This window comes from Sciurus vulgaris (genome assembly GCF_902686455.1).
Source record: "Sciurus vulgaris genome assembly, chromosome: 6".
NCBI classification, from domain to species: Eukaryota; Metazoa; Chordata; class Mammalia; order Rodentia; family Sciuridae; genus Sciurus; species Sciurus vulgaris.
The window spans coordinates 160,911,021-160,932,923 of record NC_136466.1 but is presented as its reverse complement, the minus strand read 5'-3'; the positions used below and the strand labels follow the sequence as shown (position 1 = coordinate 160,932,923).

Genomic DNA, 21,903 nt, shown 5'->3' with positions numbered 1-21,903 from the left:
TCCTTTCCTCAATTCCAACAGTTTCCATAGGGAATAGTAATACATTTTAAAAATATAAAGTGCATTAGGGTAAGTTTTTCAACAGAGGCTTTGAATACTGTGGCCAGCAATTCATCTGACAAATTGGGTGCCCATTGAACATATCACGAATAATCAGTTTTAAATCACCTATACAGAGTATAAGAAATCAAAAACGGTATCCCTTTTTGTTTAAAAAAAGTCTCTTTTTCCCCCAGTCTCATGTATTTTATTTTACTTTTTTATTATTCTTTTATTTTTACAGACTGCATTTTGATTCACTGTACACTGTAAACTGTAATGGGTTACATGTTTTCGCCTCTTTTTATCCATTTGAAGGCATCCTCTCTCGTGACATTATTGTTGTCACTCTTCTTGTTTTCATTTTCCTTTTTAATTCATTGCCATAGGAAGTGAACGCATTGTTTGTGGGTAAGCAATAGAAGGAAACACTGGAAGGGCAACAGGCAGTCTCCAGGGTTTGTGGCCCTTGTACAGTGGATGTAGCTTCCTCATTCTGCACTCCTGCCCTCCCCCATTAGTCTAGGCCAACTGGCATGAGGGTTACTCCATGACCAACACCCACATTTTTCTTGCAGGTGCTCTTTTTATTATCATTTCACTGAGTGATTATCAAATAGGGTAGAATTGCAAACTTGGATTTGTGAATTATTCATAAAAGTCAAATTCGATATGCTAAACATGAAGTTACCATTGCTTGGAGCCATCAGCTAGGGTTTACAAATATTTTCCCTGCAGGGAATTGTTGCAATGGTATTTGTAGTACAGGAATGTCAAATTGGTCAAGTCCTATTATTAGTAATGGATCTAGAAACACATGAAAAGAGCACTATACCTACCAGTGACAGGCTTGGGTTTATCAGCCTTCCTTCTTTTCTTTTAAAGAAGAAATCCTCAGAATTCCAGTTACAAGATTTACAGCATTTCAGTCTCATACCCTATAAAATCTTATGTGTGGAGGTTAATAAACAGAGATTAATCCAGAGATAGCACACATTGGTTTCTTCTTTCCTTTCAAGCACAATGTGGTGCAGGAAGCTCAGTCTGTACTGAGGAAGGGTTCCGGAACAGCTGGCCACTGGTGGAGGCGAGCTGCCATCCAGTGGCTGAAAGGAAAACACACCCAGAACCTCGCCAGACACTAAGCAAACAGAGGCAGCCCCCTGCCCACACTTCAGAGTCCGATTGATTCACACCGCCTCTCCTGCATAGAAGACAGAATGGTGGGGGACATTCCTGACAGCTTTACGAGATCGGGAGCAGAACCTCCTCGTGTACAATTCAGCGCCACACCAAGCTCGTCTCTGTGTTCCAGTGATTTCCCTCTCAAAAATTCCCCACCTAGAAACTCTGCCTATTTATATCATATGAACCAGGCTAAAGGATAAAATGACTGTAAATACTAAAATGCATCTGCCAGTGTAGAAGGTGGTACATTGAAGAGAAAATCTCTTTGATATCAATCTCTCAAGAAAAAAATCATCCAAATCTCAATATTGTTTAGTTACAGGGTAAATTCATTTGAGTTCATTCTGATCATTTATTTTTTAATTACAAAAATTTGTCATGAGAAACATTTTTTAAATGAATATCACCATAATCTGAGCAGTCTGTGAGAAATATCCTCTCATTTCCTTAAAAAAAAAAATTAAAAATATGTAGAGGCATGGTTTCACATGCCTGTAACGCCAGCAAACCAGGAGGCTGAGACAGGAGGATCACAAGTTCCAGGCCAGCCTAAGCAATTTAGCAAGACCTGTGCCAAAATAAAAAATAAAAATGGCTGAGAATGTGACTCAATGGTAAAGTGCTCCTAGGTTCAATCCCAGTACCAAAAAAAAAAAAAAAAGTAATTAAAAATAGGTCTGGGGGTGTGGCTCAATGGTGGAACATGTACTTGTCATGTGCAAGGCCCTGGGTTCAATCCTTAGCAGCAAATAAATGAATGAATAATAAAAATAATTTTAATATGTATATATATACAGACCCATGTATATACACATATTCCTATATTTCTAGCCAAAAAGATAGAATGAAAATTTTCTCATGTTACTGAATATTCTATAAAATATGGTTTAATGACTGCATATATAACACTGATTATATAGGCCTTAATTTATTTAGCCAATTCTAACTTTCAGATTGGTTGCAATTTTCTCTATTATAAATAACACCATAATGAATAGCCCCAAGTACAAATTCTTGTATGGCTATCCACTTATTTATTTCAATAAATTATTAGAAATAAATTATCCCTTAAGAATTATGCCCTTTGGTTCCCAAGAGAAATTTGATGTTATTTTATTCTCTTTGCCAAATGATAGATGAGAAGCAGCAAGTCACTGTCATTTCCTTGTAAGTTTAATTTGAACGTCTTTGACAAGAGTGAAACTGAATATTTTTAAAATATTTATTGGACCTTTTATGTTCTATGGTTTGTTTTCTTTCTATTGTGAATGACCTGTTTATGTCCCCTTTTATTTTTCTGCTGATAATTTTCTTTCTGTTGATTTAAGGCTAGGTAAAGATACAGCATACATTCAGAAAATGAATGGTCATTTACTATCATATAAAAGTAGAACTAAAGACAAAAGCTTTGAAGGTGTTGGGGCTCAGGAAACAAAGGCACTTGAGCAAGCTGAGAACGTTGAACAAAGGTACACTGGAAGGCCTCAGAAGCAGCCTCGGAACCAAGGTCTCTCTGCCCTTCTCTGCCCCGCATCTCTTGCCCCTCTCTCTCCCCCAAGGAGATCCACAGAAACCAGAATTCCTCTTCCCCCATGTGGGCCATATAAACTAGAACACCGTGCCCCAAAGCCAGCCATCAAATCTGGAGTTAGGACTCTGACCATTCCCTGTCTTCCTCTGCCCTGCTCTTGTCCTGTGGTAGGACATGAGGCCCTCATCTCCCGTGGGTCCTGCCCAGCTCCTGGAGGTAGAAATGCCACACAGAAGTCAGGAAGAACCTGAGCAGACAGGCTTTCTGGGTTCCCCTGCTCGTCTGTTACCTTAGCTCACACCTTTTTACCCCGTTGCAACTCTTCTCAGCTGCCAATTCTTCATGGAACCGAAACATAAATATAGACAGTCCTTCCTGGATCTCTGGGTCTTCATTTCTGAAGGCTCCGGTGTCATGTGAAACTTTTATTAAATAAATTCACTCTGTTTTTCTCTTGTGAACCTGTCTCCTGTCACAGGAGTGCTACCATAACCACCATCCCTGCCACTACCAAGATTTGAAGGCAGCCACTTTATTTTCACAAAAGGCATAATCTGCTATGAGAACATAGTAGCTGTGTGCTGAAAGTTAGTATTAAAATAAAATAAGAAAAACCAGTTAGAAAACACTGGCAACATTAACAACTATAGGAAAAGGATGCCCTAATAGGATGTGGGGATAAAAATACATTAAGCTTTCTATTGTCCCCAAATAGTGTTATTTTATAGTGCCACAGTGAACAAGAGTAGTCATTCATTAGAACATGGGAAACTTTAAAGAGCAGAAGTCCTGCAAGCCACAATCTCCCAGGATCATGTTATAAGTTGGAAATTAATCATGGAGGAATTGCATGTCTCTCAGTTGCTTTTACATTTACAAAGACTTCTTTTAAATGACTACTGGGTCCTTGCAAAACCAGAAACTGTAAAAAAAAAGACCACCTTGAATACTGTAACAAATCCCACTAGACTCAAGAAGACTGATGGAAGCTGACATCCAAGATGGCGGATAGAGGGAGGCTGTGTTACTTGTCGTTCCATAACTCGGGTTTCAAGCAGAGGATATCTGTTTCTTGGTGAGGCAGTTTTTGTGGTTTATCAATCCCCTGCTGTTTACCCCATTTGTCTACTGTGATCACCTGCAGTCTGCCAGCATATCGACTACTTTTTAAGTGCAGATTGCTCACTGTCTGGTGCCTACCATCCACCATTTGCCTGCCTCTTACCTGTCCATCACCTGCCTTTCACCTACCCATCACACACCTCCCGAATTTCACCTCCCAATCATCTGACAGCAGTCAGCAGATTGACCACAGACTGCCAGTGAAGCACCAGCTGCCCACTGTTGACAGGAAGTTCACTGTCACAGTACATGCAGGTTTGGTTACACATGGCTGCTGCCATTTTGAGAAAACAGTGAGGACTTGTAGGATCCCTGGCCAGACTGACTGAGCCCTGTCTCCACGATCCCTCAGCCCAGCTGATTACTCCCTGCCTTCAGGGCCTCACATCAACTGACTGCTCCCCACCATCAGGACCCCAATACTGACTGCACCCCATCTCCAGGATCCCACAACCAGAACAACACCCCATCTCCAGGACCCTGTCCGACCAACCACACCACACCTCCAGGACCTCCAACCAACCACACCCACACCCCAAGCTGCAGCTCCCCATTTGCCAACACATTTGGAAGCCAGAGCAGCCATCTTGAATAATCCTGGAAGCTGTATCTCCCATCTTTAGGTGAGGCAAATCCCATCCCGAGACACCTGCTGGAGACTGGAAGCTCATTGTCAGGGACCTCTCATACATCAGGCTATTGAAGACTGGGAAGTTTGAATACTATATGACTGATATAGTGTAGATTTTCTTTTTTCTTCTTATTAAAAAATTTTAAGTTTTTATTTCTTAACTTTTCTTGCTCTTTATTCCTTTTGTTTACCTGTTCCCTCAGAGTCTCTTTCTCCCTTTTCCCATGCTAACAACTGACTTCTTTTGATTATACTTGCACTCTTTGCACTCTTTCTATGATCTAGAATTTCTATATATTCTTTTTTATTCCATTAACAGCTATATCCTACACCCCTCTGCATCCTCTTTGTCCTCCATTAGAAACTATAGACCTTATTGCAAATCTATTTGTTATACTGAAGATAATAATTGAACTCATTCTGTTTATTATGACAATATTGTTAACGTCCTCATAGGGGTTATTTGGTTTTGGGTTGCATGCTATCTGAACTGGGCACTGCAAATATTGATCTCCCCCTTAAAGAAAAGGTTTTGGAAACCTATACAGTCACTATACGCTTATAGCGGGGAAATTACAATACCCAAGATCTGCACTGCTAGAGGGGAAGATACATAAACAACATGAAAAAACAAGGGAAGAAAATGATCCAAACAAATCTAGATTCTATATTAATAGAATTCAGTGACAGTATGATAGAAGAAATGTCAGAAAAGGACTTCAGATTATACATAATTGGGGCTGGGGAGATAGCTCGGTTGGTAGAGTGCTTGCCTTGTAAGCACAAGGCCCTGGGTTCGATCCCCAGCACCCAAAAAAAAAAAAAAAAAGAAGATTATACATGATTAAAATGATTTGTGAAGCAAAGGATGAGATATGAGAGCAAATGCAGGCAATGAATGATCATACCAATAAGCAGTTGAAAGAGCAACTGCAGGAAAAAAAGATCATTTCAACAAAGAGATAGAGATTCTCAAAAAAGAAACCAAATGGAAATCCTTGAAATGAAGGAAACAATAAACCAAATAAAATACTCAATGGAAAGCATCACCAACAGACTAGACCACTTGGAAGACAGAACCTCAGACAATGAAGACAAAATATTTAATCTTGAAAATAAAGTTGCCCAAACAGAGAAGATGGTAAGAAATCATGAACAGAATCTCCAAGAACTATGGGACATCATGAAAAGGCCAAATTTAAGAATTATCAGGATTGAGGAAGGCACAGAGATAGAAACCAAAGGAATGAACAACCTATTCAATGAAATAATAGCAGAAAATTTCCCAAGCCTGAAGAATGAAATGGAAAATCAAATACAAGAGGCTTATAGGAATCCAAATGCACAAAATCACAACAGATCCACACCAAGGCACATTATAATGAAAATGCCTAACACTCAAAATAAAGAAGGATTTTGAAGGCTGTAAGAGAAAAACATCAGATTACATATAGGGGAAAACCAATACAGATATCAGCAGATTTCTCAGCCCAGACTCTAAAAGCTAGAAGGGCCTGGAACAACATATTTCAAGCTCTGAAAGAACATGGTTGCCAACCAAGTTCCTATATCCAGCAAAACTAGCCATCAGATTTGAAGATAAAATAAAATCCTTCCATGATAAACAAAAGTTAAAAGAATTTACAAATAGAAAGACTGCACTACAAAATATTCTCAACAAAATATTCCATGAGGAGGAAATAAAAAACAACAATGTAGGTCGACAAAAGGAAAATCCACTCAAAGGAGAAATCAAGTCAAGTTAAAAACCAAAAATAAGCCCAAATGACTGAGAATACAAATCATATCTCCATAATAATCCTGAATGTTAATGGTGTAAACTCATCAATCAAAAGACATAGACTGGCAGAATGGATTAAAAAGAAAGACCCAACAATATGCTGCCTGCAAGAGACTCATCTCATAGAAAAAAACATCCACAGACTAAAGGTTAAAGGATGGGGAAAAAAACCTACCATGCACATGGACTCAGTAAAAAAGTGGGGGTTTCCATCCTCATATCAGATAAAAGTGGACTTCAAGCTGAAGTTAGTCAGAAGGGATAAAGAAGGACATTTCATACTGCTTAAGGGAACCATAAATCAGAAAGACATAACAATCATAAATATATATGTACCAAACAGTGGTGCATCCATATACATCAAACAACTCCTTCTTGATTCCAGGAATCAAATAGACCACAACACAATAATTCTGGGTGACTTTAACACACTGCTGTCACCACTGGATAGATCTTCCAAACAAAAACTAAACAAAGAAACCATAGAACTCAATAACACAATCAATAACCTAGACTTAACAGACATATACAGAATATTGCTACCATCAATGAGCGAATTCACCTTCTTCTCAGCAGCACATGGATCCTTCTTGAAAATGTACAATATGTTATGCCACAAAGCAGCTCTTAGTAAATGCAAAAAAATACTACCTACTGATACTATCTATCAGATCTATCAGATCATAATGGAATGAAATTAGAAATCAATGACAAAATAAAAAACAGAAATTATTCCAACACCTGCAGACTAAATAATATGCTATCGAATGAAACCTGGATAACAGAAAACATCAGGGAGGAAATAAAAAAAATCTTAGAGGTCAATGAGAACGATGATACAACATATCAAAATCTCTGGGACACTATGAAAGTAGAAGTAAGAGGAAAATTCATTGCATGGAGCACATTCAAGAAAAGAATGAAAAGTCAACAACTAAATGACCTAACATTACAGCTCAAAGCCCTTGAAAAAGAAGAATAGAATAACAGCAAAAGTAGTAGAAGATAGGAAATAATTAAAATCAGAGCTGAAATCAATGAAATTGAAACAAGATAAACAATTCAAAAAATTGAAAATAAAACAAAAAGTTGGTTTTTTGAAAAAGTAAACAAAATAGACAAACCCTTAGCCACACTAACAAAGAGAAGGAGAGAGAAAATTCAAATTACTAAAATTCATGATGAAAAAGGAAATATCAGGATAGACTCCACTGAATACATAACATAATAAGAAGCTACTTTGAAAATCTATATTCCAACAAAATAGAAAATTCCAAAGACATCAAGAAATTTCTAGAAACATATGCTCCTCCCAAACTGAACCAGGGGGACATACACAATTTAAACAGATCATTATCAAGCAATGAAATAGAAGAATTCATCAAAAGTCTACCATCCAAGAAAAGCCCAGGACCAGACAGATTTTCAGCCAAGTTCTACAAGAACTTCAAAGAAGAACTCATTCCAATACTTCTCAAAGTATTCCAGGAAATAGAAAAGAGGGAACCCTACCAAACTCATTCTATAAAGCTAATATCACCCGTGTACCCAAACTGAGCAAAGACACATCAAGGAAAGAAAATTTTAAACCAACATCTTTGATGAATATAGACTCAAAGATTCTTAATAAAATACTAGCAAACCATATCCAAAAACGTATTAAGAAGATAGTGCACCATGATCAAGTGGAGTTCATCCCAGGAATGCAAAGTTGGTTCAACATCCATAAATCAATAAACATAATTCATCATGTCAATAGACTTAAGGATAAGAATCATAGTTATTTCAATTGACATAGAAAAAGCATTCAACAAAATACAATACCCCTTCATTCTCAAAACACTAGAAAAAATAGGGATAGTGGGAACATACCTCAACATTGTAAAGGCTATTTATGCTAAGCTCACAGCCAACATCATTCTTAATGGAGAAAAACTGAAAGCATTCCGTTTAAAAATTGGAAGAAGACAGGGATGCCCTCTTTCACCACTTCTATTCAACATCATCCTTGAAATACTAGCCAGAGCAATTAGACAGACTAAAGAAATTAAAAGGATACAAATAGGAAAAGAGGAACTTAAGCTGTCACTATTTACTGATGACATGATTCTCTATTTAGAGGACCCAAAAAAATCCTCCAGAAAACTTCTAGACCTCATAAATAAATTCAGCAAAATAGCAGGTTATAAAATCAACATACATAAATTTAAAGCATTTTTATACATAAGTGATGAAACATCTGAAAGGGAAATGAGGAAAACAACTCCATTTGCAATAGCCTCAAAAAATAAAATAAAATACTTGGGAATCAATCTAACCAAAGAGGTGAAAGATCTCTACAATGAAAACTACAAAACATTGAAGAAATTGAGGAAGACCTTAGAAGTTGGACTGATCTCCCATGTTCTTAGATAGGCAGAATTAATATTATCAAAACGGCCATACTTCCAAAGGCGCTATACAGATTTAATGCAATTCCAATTAAAATCCCTATGACATTTCTCATAGAAACAGAAAAAGCAATCATGAAATTCATCTGGAAGAACAAAAGACCCAGAATAGCCAAAGAAATCCTGGGCAGGAAGAATGATGCAGGAGGTATCACAATACCAGATCTTAAACTCTACTATAGAGCAATAGTAACAAAAACAGCATGATATTGGCACCAAAATAGGGAGACCAATGGCACAGGATAGAAGACACAGAGACAGACCTACCCACATAAGTACAGTAACCTCATACTAGACAAAGGTGCCAAAAACTTACAATGAAGAAAAGATAGCCTCTTCAACAAATGGTGCTGGCAAAACTGGAAATCCATATTCAATAAAATGAAATTGAACACCTAATTCTCATCCTGTATAAAACTCAACTCAAAATGGATCAAGAATCTAACAATTAGACCTGAGACCCTTCACCAAATAGAAGAAAAAGTAGGCCCAAATCTCCATCACATTGGCTTAGGACAAGACTTCCTTAACAAAACCCCCGTAGCATAAGAAATAAAAGCAAGACTCAATAAGTGGTATAGATTCAAACTAATAAGTTTTTTCTCAGCACAGGAAACAATTAATAATGTGAAAAGAGAGCCTGCAGAGTGGGAGAAAATCTTTTCTACAAAGTTGTACCCCATTTGTGTACAATGAATCAAAATGTGCTATAAAAATAAAAAATATTTTAATAAAAAATAAAAAACAGAGATTCTGAAAAAAAAATTTTTTGAAAGGAAGGCAAAAATAAACCAAATTAAAAACTCAATAGAAAGCATCATCAACAGACTAGACCACTTGGAAGACAGAACTTCAGGAATGAAGACAAAATATATAATCTTGAAAATAGAGTTGACCACAGAAAGATAATAGTAAGAAACCATGAACAGAACTTTCAGGAATTATTGGATAACATGAGAAGACCAACTTCAAGGTTTATCAGGAAAAATGAAAGCACGGAGATATAAACCAAAAGAATGTACAATCTTTTCAGTAAAATAATATCAAAAAACTTCCCAAATCTAAAGAAAGAAATGGAAAATCAAATATAAGAGACTTATAGGACTCTAAATGTGCAAAATTACAACAGATCCACATCAAGGCACAGTATAATGAAAATGCCTAGCATACAGAATAAGGATAGAATTTTAAAGGCTATGAGAGAAAAATATCAGATCACGTGTAGGGGGAAACCAATCTGAATCCCAGTTGATTTCTCAAAGCTAGGAGGTCCTGGAATAACATATACCAAGCTCTGAAAGAAAATGGATGCCAACCAAGAATCCTATATCTAGCAAAATTAAGCTTCAGATTTAAAGATGAAATAAAAACCTTCCATGATATATAAGAGTTAAAAGAATTTACAACTAGAGAGCCTTTACTACAGAACATTCTCAACAAAATATTGTACTTGTATGATTATGCAAACCGTACAACTCTACATTGTATACAGAGAAATAAAAAGTTGTATCCCATTTGTGTACAATGAATCAAAAATAAAATAAAATATATGTATACTCTCTGAAAAAAATAACATGAAAATGAAATGAAAAAAAAAAGTGAAAACCAGAGAAGGAAGGAACTACATTAAAGAAATAGTCTATCAAAGGAGAAACTAATTCAAATTAAAAACTAAAAATAAACCAAAATTACCAGGAATACAAATCATATCTCAATAACCTTAAACATTAATGGCCTATATTCATCAATCAAAAGACACAGACTTGCAGAATGGATTTAAAAATGAAACCCAACAATATGCTGTCTCCAAGAGATTCATCTCATAGGCAAAGACATCCACAGACTGAAGGTGAAATGATGGGGAAAACATATCATTCACGTGGATCACATAAAAAAGCAGGGGTTTCTGTTCTCATATCAGATAAAGTGGACTTCAAGCCAAAGTTAATCAGAAGGGATAAAGGACATTTTGTACTGGTTTGTACATCAACAAGACATAACAATCATAAATATTTATGTCCCAAACAATGGAGCATCTACATGCATTAAACAAACCCTTCTCAACTTCAACAATTGAATAGACACAACAAAATAATACTGGGTGATTTTAACATACCTCTCTCATTGCTGGATAGATCTTCCACACAAAAACTAAAAGACTCTAGAACTAAATAATACAATCAATAATTTAGACTTAACAGACATACATAGAATATTTCATCTATCAATGAGTGAATACATTTTTTTCTCTGTAGCACATGGATCTATCTCTAAAATAGACCACACCTTATGCCATAAAACAACTCTTAGCAAATACAAAGATAGAGATAATACCCTGCATCCTATCAGATCATAATAGAATGAAATTAGAAATCAATGACAGAATAAAAACAGAAGCTACTCTAACACCTACAGACTAAATAATATGATATTAAATGATGAATGGTTAACAGAAGACATTTGGGGTGAAATAAAAAAAATATTTAGAAGTAAATGGGAATAATGATACAACATATCAAAATCTCTGGAATACTATGAAGACAGCACTAAGAGGAAAGTTCATTTCAATGAGTTCATTCATCTAAAGAATAGGAAGTCAATAAATAAAAGACTTAACATTATATCTCAAGTCCTAGAAAAAGAACAAATCAACACAAAAAGCAGTAGAAGACAGGAAATAATTAAAATCAGAGCTGAAATCAATGAAATTGAAACAAAAGAAAAAATTGAAAAAGCAAAAATCTGGTTCTTTGAAAAAATAAATACAATTGATAAACCCTTAGCCACACTAACCAAGAGAAAGAGAGAGAAAATTCAAATTAATAAAATATGAAAAAGGAAGTATCACAATGGACACTACTGAAATACAGAAGATAATTAGAAACTGGTTTTAAAATTTATAATCCAATAAAATAGAAAACCTTGAAGACATCGGCAAATTTCTAGAGACATATGACCTATCCAAACTGAACTAAGAGGACATACACAGTTTGAACAGTTCAATCTCAAGCAATGAAAAAAAGAAGATGCTATCAAAACCTAACAACTAGGAAAAGTCCAGGACCAGATGTATTCTCAGCTGAGTTCTATAAAACCTTCAAAGAAGCCATTTGTGGAATAATATTAGCCATAAAAAAGAATAAAATTATGGCATTTGCAGTTAAATGGATGGAATTGGAGAATATTATGCTAAGTGAAATAAGTCAATTCAAAAAAAAAAAAAAAACCAAAGGCTGAATGTTTTGTCTGATAAGTGGATGCTTATAGGTAACAGAAGGGCAGGGGTAAGAAAAGAATGGAGGAACATTGGATTGTGTAGAGGGAAATGAGGGGAGGGGAGAGGACAGGGGGAATGAAAGACACTGGAATGAGACAAAAGTCATTACCCTATGTACATGTATGATTACACAAATGGTGTGACTCTACATCATGTACAACCAGATAAATGAAAAGTTGTACCCCATTTGTGTACAATGAATCAAAATGCATTCTGCTGTCATGTATAACTAAATAGAGCAAACAATAAAAAGAAGCCCTTTGTGTACAATGTGTCAAATGCATTCTACTGACATGTATAACCAATTAGAAGAAATTTTAAAATTGATTAAAAAAATTAACACCAATACTTCTCTTATTATACCACAAAATAGAAAAGGAGGAAATCCTTCCAAGCTCGTCCTATGAAGCTAGTATCATATCGTACCTCAACATTGGGTCTATGCTAAACCCAAGACTAACATCATTCTAAGTGGAGACAAATTGAAAGCATTCCCTCTAAAATTGAAACAAGACAAGGATGCCCTCTTTCACCACTTCTATTTGGCGTAGTCCTGGAAACTTTAGTCAGAACAATTAGAAGAAAGATATTAAACGGATACGAATAGGAATAGAAGAACTCAAACTATCACTATTTGCCGATGACATGATTCTACAGTTAGAAGATGAAAAAATTCCACCAGAAACATTCTAGAACTAATAAATGAATTCAGGAAAGTAGCAGGATATAAAATTAACACCCATAAATCAAATGTGTTCCTATACATCAGTGATGAATCCACTGAAAGAGAAATTAGGAAAACTACCCCATTCACAATAGACTCAAAAAAAGTAAAACATTTGGGAATCAATCTAACAAAAGAAGTGAAAGACCTCTACAATGAAAACTATGGAACACTAAAGAAATTGAAGAAGAACTTAGAAGATGAAAAGATTTCCAATGCTCCTGGATAGGCAGAATTAACTTTGTAAAAATGGTCATACTACCAAAAGCATTAAACATATTCAATTCAATTCCTATTAAAGTCCCAGTGACATTCCTCATAGAGATAGAAAAAGCAGTCATGAAATTCATTTGGAAAAATAAGAGACTCAGAATAGCCAAAGCAATCCTTAGCAAGAAAAATTAAGCAGGAGGCATCACAATACCAGAACTTAAATTATATTACAGAACCATAGTAACAAAATCAGCATGGTATTGGCACCAAAACAGATACACAAATCACTGGTAGAGAATAGAGGACACAGAGACAGCCCCACATAAATACAGTTTTCTCATACTAGACAAAGGTGCCAAAAATACACATAAAGAAAAGATACTCTTCAACAAATGGTGCTGGGGAAACTGGAAATCCATATGTAGCAAAATGAAATCAAGCCCCTAACTCTCACCCTGCACAAAAATCCAGTGTGCTTCCTGTCTTCCCATTCCATTGAAGTGTCCTCCACTTTGCTCTATGCAAATTGGTGCAACCACTACGGAAAGCACTATGGAGGTTCCTCAGAAAACTTGGAATGGAACCACCATTAGATTCATTCATCCCACTCCTAGATTTATACCCAAAGGACTTAAAATCAGCATACTACAGCAACACAGCCACATCAGTGTTTATAGCAACTCAATTCACCAGAGCTAAACTGTAGAACCAACCCATTCTCCGGTTCCAGCTTGGTTCATACTTCCTGCTTCAGGAAGCTTTCTCTAATGTCTCCCTGCTCTCCATCCAAGTGCCCTGCCATCCTTACACACAGTACCGTGTTGCAGTCCTGTGTTGACATCACTTCCTCCCCTTCTATCAGAATGAGCTCCTCAAGCATTTATTATGAGGGGGATATTATTAATAGTTAACAACTGTGCATTAATAAAAGTTAATATGGAATTCAGCATATACATTGGTTTTTCTAAATGCATTCCCTTTTATCCTCTACATAAACCAAACTAGATAGAGACAGAAATACATATGTATTTGTTAATACACATGATGTGTTGACATTCCATGGGTTTTAATGAACTTGTCTCACTAAGTGGAAATAAGACTTTTCCCACAAGAAGAATGAAATTATGGTATTTTCTGGCACATGGATGGAACTGGAGAACGCCATGCTAAGTGAAATAAGCCAGACTCAAAATCAAGGATAAAATATTTTCTCTCATATGCAGGAGCTAGAGCAAAATGAGGGGAAAAGGCAGGGAGGGGATCCCATGGAAATAGAGGGGAGCTCAGTGGAGTAGAAGAAGGGGACCGAGGGGAGGGGTGGGAACAGGGAGGAACTGCAAAATAAAACTTTCAGAATTATGCTATGTGCCTATGTGACTATGCCACAGTGAATTCCACGGCATGTATATCTAAAGAGTGCAATTAAAAAACAATAAATAAATAGAAGGGAGACCCGTAGAAAAGAGGAAGCAGGGCAGGGAGAGGGAGAGGAGGGGAGAGGAAGTCCTGGGGAAGGAACCAGAGCAAGCTGTGTTCCACACACATGTGATCATGTCAGGACGAGCCCCACTATTGTGTGTAACTATCCTCACTAAGAAAAACCTCTTCAGGAAATAAGAAAAGGGGATTCCCCTGGCCCCACACCACCCTACAAGTTCTATCCGTGCTCCTCCACGGTCTCTCTTCTACCTCCAGGGAACCCTGGATGCCTAGGCAGAGTGAAACACTGCATTGGTGCCCAGGGGTCTCTGCTGCTTCTTACCCTCTTTCCCTGGCTATCTGACAGTCAGAGTTGTAAGGAGAACATAGTTTCCAGAGTGGGCAACCATGGCTTTGTGGGCCTAGATGGGGGGCATCAGATATTTGCCTGTTGGGGGACAGTGCTACCACCACTATTTCCACATTGACTCTAAGCCCACCTGGCCAGGAAGAAACTCATGGGTGGCAGGAAGCCGGGAGAGCTGGCTTAGGTGGTCCAGAGTCTGCGAGGGACCACAGCAGCTCTGTGGCGTTCTGCCTCATGGCTTCTCGGGAGCCGGGAAGTTTTAGGGGGGCACAGCCCAGGGCTCTGGAGTCCACAGTGGAAGAAGACAAATAAGAAGGACCCAGGAGGCAGACCTTTAGGGACACTGATGGACTAGGACCCAGAAACACACAGGTGGTCCCCAGAGCTCTGAGCAGGCTTAACTTAAATTGCTGGAAGGTGAAAGAATTTGGAGGATGCCAAGTGGGATGACAGAGTAGCCAGGGCCATAAAGGGGCATGGGAGGGCTCCCAGGCAGATTACTTACCACATGGAGTGAGGTGTTCAACCTTCAGCAATTAGTACAGATGTACTAACACATCCCTGCGGAATGTCACCCTTCTACAGAACTCTGGTTTGTATATTGGGTATTAGAGATTGGCTTGTTTGACATCCATTCTATGCCATCTCTAACATCCTTTTTTTTAATGTAGTAACTTGTAGCAAAAACATACATTTCCCAGACTCCTTTGAAGCTGTCTTACAGTTAGTGTCCCACATAAATTTCAGGTTCCTTGAGTCAGACGAACTTGGATGAGACACTGAGAAGGAACTAGGATTTGAGGAGAGGAGTCGAGGGTGAGATGCTGGTTCGCAGTGCAAGTCATGGCAGAGGTAATGCCATCCTGGAGCCAGAACCCACAAGAGCAGCTCAATCAGGGAGAGGCCACATGTCCCTCAGTGTCCCAGCTCTATGGTATGGTCTTGGAAGTTCAGCCTACTGTTTGTTTTATGTAGAACTCCCCCCGATAATTCAGTGTGATAGCCTGACTCCTTGATAAACACCTTTGTGCTTTAACCAGTTAAGTGGATATTAACACCTGTGACTGAGAATGATAATCAAGCAAAGGCCACCAGAAGCAAAATCCAGGAAACATCTCCCCAAGGGGAATGTAGAATCTGAGCTTAGCCCCGCTGGCTTGCTTGTCTGAAGGCAGTGCAGATCCTGTTGCTTTCAAATGTAGGCACACAGAGTCATGGCACACATGGCAAGTTGGTTACTTAACGAGTCACTTACGGTTGTCTTGAATGAAGCGACGTTGAAGGTCAATTGGAGACTATGGGGGCACACCGAACAGAGAACTGCAGGCAAGCAGCCGCACAGCAAGGGGACTGGGCAAGGTGACTGCACTGGGGAAAAGGAGATCAATGAATCAAGCCTCACCCTAGCAGAGTGACACTGTGGGCTACCAGGCAAAGTAGTGATGAGCAGCGTTTGGCCCGAGACCACCTCACGGTGACCGCAGCCTGGTTCAATCCCCAGCAACAAAGGGAGAGAAAGAGAATGTGTGTGTGTGTGTGTGTGTGAGAGAGAGAGAGAGAGAGAGAGAGAGAGACACCTTGGCAAGTGGCATGATCCTCAATTTGTCCAAATGTGGATTCTCCTGCAAGACCCTCTCAGAAACCAGTGCTAGCATCAAAGACGTGACAGATGTAAGGTGTCATTCCTCCCACAATCTTTTAAACTCATCTCTTCTGCTATTTCCTGTCTCAAGACAGGAGATCTTAGAAGTGAACTCCTCAGCCTTGGCACCACTGATCCTTTGGATGACTCTTGCACTGTGGAGTGTTAGCAGCAGTCTTAGCCCCCAGCCACTAGAGGTCAGTGCCACATCCTCTCCACTGTGACAATGTCCCCAGGAAATGAACTCATACCAGGTTGAGAAGCACAGAGGAACATGAACTGAAATTAATCAGGGTCTGACTCCAATTACAGCTGCTCTAGAGACGGTCTCTTCACAAGAGGCCCAAGTGTGGTTGAGCCTCTGGATCGGGAGACACTGTGTGCAGTCTGGGTGTGCTGCTCCTGCCATTCACACTGCAGTGTAGAAGGTTCTGGCTTTGGAGGGAGCCCACCAGCTCCAGTTGCTGCAAGCCACTCTGACCCTCCAACTCAGCTTGAGTGGCTGGGAGAGTAGGAAGGTGTACGGGACTGCCAGGGGAAATTGCGGCGGAGCCCACTGTGGAATGCCTATTCTCTTTTTGAAACAGCTGGGGGCTTGCTGCAGGAGCTTGTAGATGCTCCACGTGAGCCTGGCACCTGCACTGCTCATCATGAACTCAGTGTTCCCTGATCCCTCAGTCATAAAGTCGTGGGGACTTTCACAGTGACCGCGCAAAGGGAAACCTGTTCCCCTTCTCACAGTATTTCCAACAGCAAATGTGGGTTTTCCTCAAAGAGCCATTCTCCAATCTCTGTGGGCACCAACTACATACTCCATGATTTAATTTAGTACTGACACTAAGTGGCTGCAGTTGGACCAACTCCCACAGGTTAAAGCCTTTGTCCTAGAGACTGTCCTCAAATGCAAGTAGAGTCCCCGGGTTACCCACACTTCTGTACTCACCTACAGATCTGAGGTGCCGATGATTCCCACTCCAGGCTCAATTTATTAGAACAGCTCACACAACGCAGGAAACGTTTTACTTACTATTGCCAGTGAAGGGACAATGGGTTAAAAAGGCTGCAGTCATTTCTCCCCTGTTATTTTGCTGCTGCCATTATTCTACCTCCCCCACACCATTTTACAACCTAGACTGTTGGCCCGTGAACTTCCTTATCAGTCATTGGTCCAAACATTAGCCCACGAACTTCCTCGTCAGTCATTGGTCCATGAAATTCTCTCTCAGCCTGCAGGCAGACACTCTGCCTGTCTGCATATTAAAACCTCTTGTGTGAGTTCCCGCGTCTGGAGTGGTTTCCTGGTGCTTTCATTGGTGCCGTGACTCAGATGGGCTCTTCTACCGCCACTTAGGCGAGTTGAATCCCATCAGTCACCCCAGACCGTGAGACACTGGTCTCACCTTCCATTTGCCCACCTTCCGTTCCCCCAGATGCTCTCCTCCATATCCAGACACTGACTTCAGATTGGTGAGTTTTCCCTTAGGTCAACTTAAACACTCCTCTGCTGACCCGAGACGCAATGTTGATCGTCTGGCACCCTCGAGACAGTTGAGGAGTGGGGGTTCCCCCAGCCACGACCTTTATAGGTATGCCTGGCCCCCTCAGTTGACCTTATCTGATGGGTGGGTCCCCGATCTTTATGGTGGAGATTCTCAAAGTTGAGGCTCCTCTTCATTTTCCCTCTTGAAAATCCTGGTGCCAGGTCCTCAACCCTTCGACTTTTGCCCAGCACACACGACAGGGGTGACAACTCCCATCATTGTGTTGCCTTCTCATCTCCAATCAATTAGTCTGTGACCTTGGGACACCTTGGACACTGACTTGGCTGTATCAGTCCCCACTATGGGGTCTGGGTCCTCCATTCCAGCAGATTCACCCCTGGGGTGTCCTAAAGCCACCAAAACCTATTCACTTGTGTAACAATATTTGGTCACAGTATCCTTTAGATCCAAAATGGCCACCTATTGGCACCCTGGGTCCCAGTGTTTTATGGGACTTATACAACTTCTATGAATGAGCAGGCAAATGAAAAGGATTCCTTATCTTCAAGTTTTCTCTTTCTTGCCCACTAAACTTGATTTTTGCTCTTCCTGCAAACCAAACACCTTCTTTTGGCTTTTTCTCCCCCTCCTAATCCCTCCTCCTCCTCCAACTTTGACCCAGCTGACAAACCACCCCCTACTTATTATTTTTCCCAAAGCTACCCAGACACAAAGGCTAAATTGAGATGGTTGGATAGGGGGACCCCTCACCCCACAGCCAGAGGTTCTAGCGGTGGCATTCAGGGTGTATAATGGAAAGGAAGAAAACAAAAACTTAAATACCAAATGCTAACCAACGCCTTTCAGCCAGCTGGCCACTACTAGGGGCACCAGAAGACCCCCAGGCCCATGCCCCAAGTGCAGAAAAGAGGACCACTGGGCACAAGCCTGCCCCAACCCCCAGCAGCCCCCAGGTCCTTGTCCAGAATGCCACCAACCAGCACATTGGGCAGTGGATTGCCGGGGTGCTCAGAGAAGTGCCAGGTCACCGCCCCCCCAGTGACTTACTGGGATTAGCAATGGATGACTGAAGGGACTTCTACACCTGACAACCAATACCGCTCAGGAGCCCCAGGTGACATTTACAGTGGCAGGCAGGCAACTCCCTTTCCTTATAGATACTGGAACCACCTTTTCAGTGCTGCAGGAGTTTTGGGGATCCGTTTCCCCTGCCAAATCCTTTAGTATTGGGGTAGAGGGAAAACCATGCCAACCCCTAAAAGCCCCTCCAATAAGGTGCCATATCAGACAAATCTGCTTCACTCATTCCTTTTTGATAATTCCTTGGTGTCCCATTTCCCTCCTGGGAAGGGACACCCTAACTAAATTGGGTGCCTCTATTTCCTCTCACCCACCATGTGCCTCCACCAAGACTCCTCTGCTATTCCTCTCCTCATGACCTTGCAGGAACATACAACCCAACCTGAGATTTCATATTCCCTTCCTCCCTCCCTTGTTGACCCCAAGGTCTGGGACACCCTCACACCCTCTTTAGCCACATGCTCACCTGTACTCATTCGCCTGAAAGACCCAACGCCCTACCCAGCCCAGGTCCAACACCCCTTCCCCAAAGAAGTCTTTTAGGGCTTCAACCAGTCATCCAGGATTTAAAGCAGAAAGGCTTCCTGAGCCCTGCCAACTCACCTGATAACACTCCCATCCTGGCCGTTAGGAAGCCTAATGGATCCTACCAATTGATGCGAGATCTCCACATCCTTAACTTGGCAGTTGTCCCCAGATTCTTCACTGTGCCCAATCCCTCACTTTGCTTTCCTCTATTCCCTCCTCCACACATACTTCTCTGTTGGATTTGAAGGACGCCTTTTTCCCTGTCCCTCTTCATCCTGACTTTCATGATCTCTGCCTTCACCTGGGCTGAGCCTCTCACTCACGTTTCTTCTCAGCTGACCTGGACAGTTCTCCCACAGGGATGTCGGGACAGCCCTCACCTCTTTGGCCACTGTCTCATGATCTTGCCTCTCTTACTTTCGTTTCGTCCTCTCTCTTACAGTATGTTGATGATCTTCTATGTAGTCCCTCTCGAGGACGCCCAAGGGGACACTATTAAGCTTCTAAATTTTCTGGCTGACAGAGGGTATAGGGTCTCTCCAGCAAAGGTACAGCTTTCCCAACCTTGGGTTATTTACTTAGGAGTTAGCCTCTCACCTGGATTTAAGGCCATCACTGTAAGAGAAAAGCATTGTTGCAGAACATGCTCACTCCACCTACCAAGAAAGTAATACTTTCCTTTCTAGGGCTAGCAGGATATTTACGATTCTGGATCCCAAATTTTTCCATCCTGGTGGCCCCTTGTATGAGGTTTCAGAGGGCCCTCCCACTGAACCTCTTCTCAATCCAGTGGAAGCCCCTTTCCAGACCCTAAGGAAAGCCCTTCTTCAAGTCCCAGCCCTACACCTCCTGGACATCACCAGACCACTCTACCTGTTTGTCTCTGAGAAAAGTGGGTTCACTCTGGGGTCTTAGGGTACATATTTGATCCTACTTTTGGCCTAGTGGCATACCTATCAAAAAGGCTAGACCCTACTATAAGAGGCTGGGCGCCATGTCTTAGGGTATTGGCTGTAGCATTTGTCTTAACCCAGGAATCAAAAAGCTTTACTTTGGGGCTCCCACTGAAGTGCTCTCACCTCATCATTTGTCCAAGCTTCTAACTTATAAGGGTCTGCAAACTCTGCCACCCTGTCTGGTGTTAGCCATGCAAACTGTTCTTATTGAGGACTCTTCCATTTCCTTTAAGATATGCCCTCCTTTAAATCCAGCCACCCTCTTGCCCCCGCCTTCCGACATACATGCTTCAGCAACCCATAGCTGCCTTGAGATTCTGGAAGAGTTACTCCCCTGCCCTTCCAATGTCCAGGAGTGGGCCTTACACAACCCTACTTTCATATGGTTCACTGGTGGGAGCTCTTTTCTCCATGAAGGGATTTGATGAGCTGGCCATGCCATTGTCTCCCTGGAAAAGGCTGTAGAGTTGGGACCACTACCTAACCACACCACCAACTAACAGGCAGAAATAGTCGCCCTCACCCGCACATTCATCCTCACAAAGGGAGAATCCCTCACAATCTACACTGACTCCAAATGTGCTTTTCACATTCTCCTTTCACATGCTGCTACTTGAAAAGAGAGGGGCCTTCTTACCACAAAAGGGAACTCCATCCCCAACTCTACCCACATCCTAAGCCTCCTTGAGGTTCTTCGCCTCCGAGCAACCATAGGCCGTGTATGTTGCCGAGCTCATTACACAGACCAATCATTCATCTCTTCAGGCAACAACAAGGCAGATGAGGAGGCTAGAAGAGCAGCCGTATCATGCACACCAGCCCCCATCATGACTCTCCATGATCCCTTACCTCCACCACCTCCCAACAGGGAGATACTTTCATACCGCCACCATTTATTTCACCCCAAACTTTCTTTCTTCGCTCTCACAATTTGTTAAGACTCATTTGCAGTTATCCTCCTCTGACATCTCATCTCTGAAGGAACTCTCCTCCACATGTGAGATTTGCCTGTGAACAAATCCTACAACCATCAGACCCCCTGCTTTTCTGACTCACCAGGCCCATGGTGCCATTCCAGGGGTAGATTGGCAACTTGATTTCACTCATATGCCCACAGTAAGAAAATCTAAACACCTTTTGGTCATGGTAGACACCTTCTCGGGATGGGTTGAAGCCATCCCCGCTTCCAACAAAAGGGCACTAACTGTCTCTACCTTCATCCTTTATGAAATTCCTCACTTTGGAGTGCCTGCCTCCTTCCAGTCAGGTAAAGGGCCTGAATTCATCTTCCAAGTTTCTCAACAATTGGTCAAGACTATTGGAGTCCCTTGGAATTTCCACATTCCGTTTCACACAAAGTTATCGGGTAAAATAGAACAAACAAACCGGACTCAAAAATGTCTTAACCAAATTTCTTTAGAACTTCACCTTGA

At 40.7% G+C, this 21,903-nt stretch overlaps 1 protein-coding gene across 3 annotated transcripts in view; it reads right to left on the bottom strand.

The window, feature by feature from the left end:
- Positions 1 to 21,903, bottom strand: part of DNAH5 (dynein axonemal heavy chain 5) — a 301,487-nt gene that overhangs the window by 245,322 nt on the left and 34,262 nt on the right. The window contains exon 1 of one of the 3 annotated variants that reach the window (XM_079145502.1): positions 879 to 1,666. The exons of the other annotated variants lie outside the window; for them this stretch is intronic. Within the exon in view, the coding sequence (XP_079001628.1) occupies positions 879 to 974 (96 nt within the window). The 5' untranslated portion in view covers positions 975 to 1,666. Of the gene's footprint in view, positions 1 to 878; positions 1,667 to 21,903 lie in introns of those variants that run through there. 3 annotated transcript variants of the gene reach the window in all.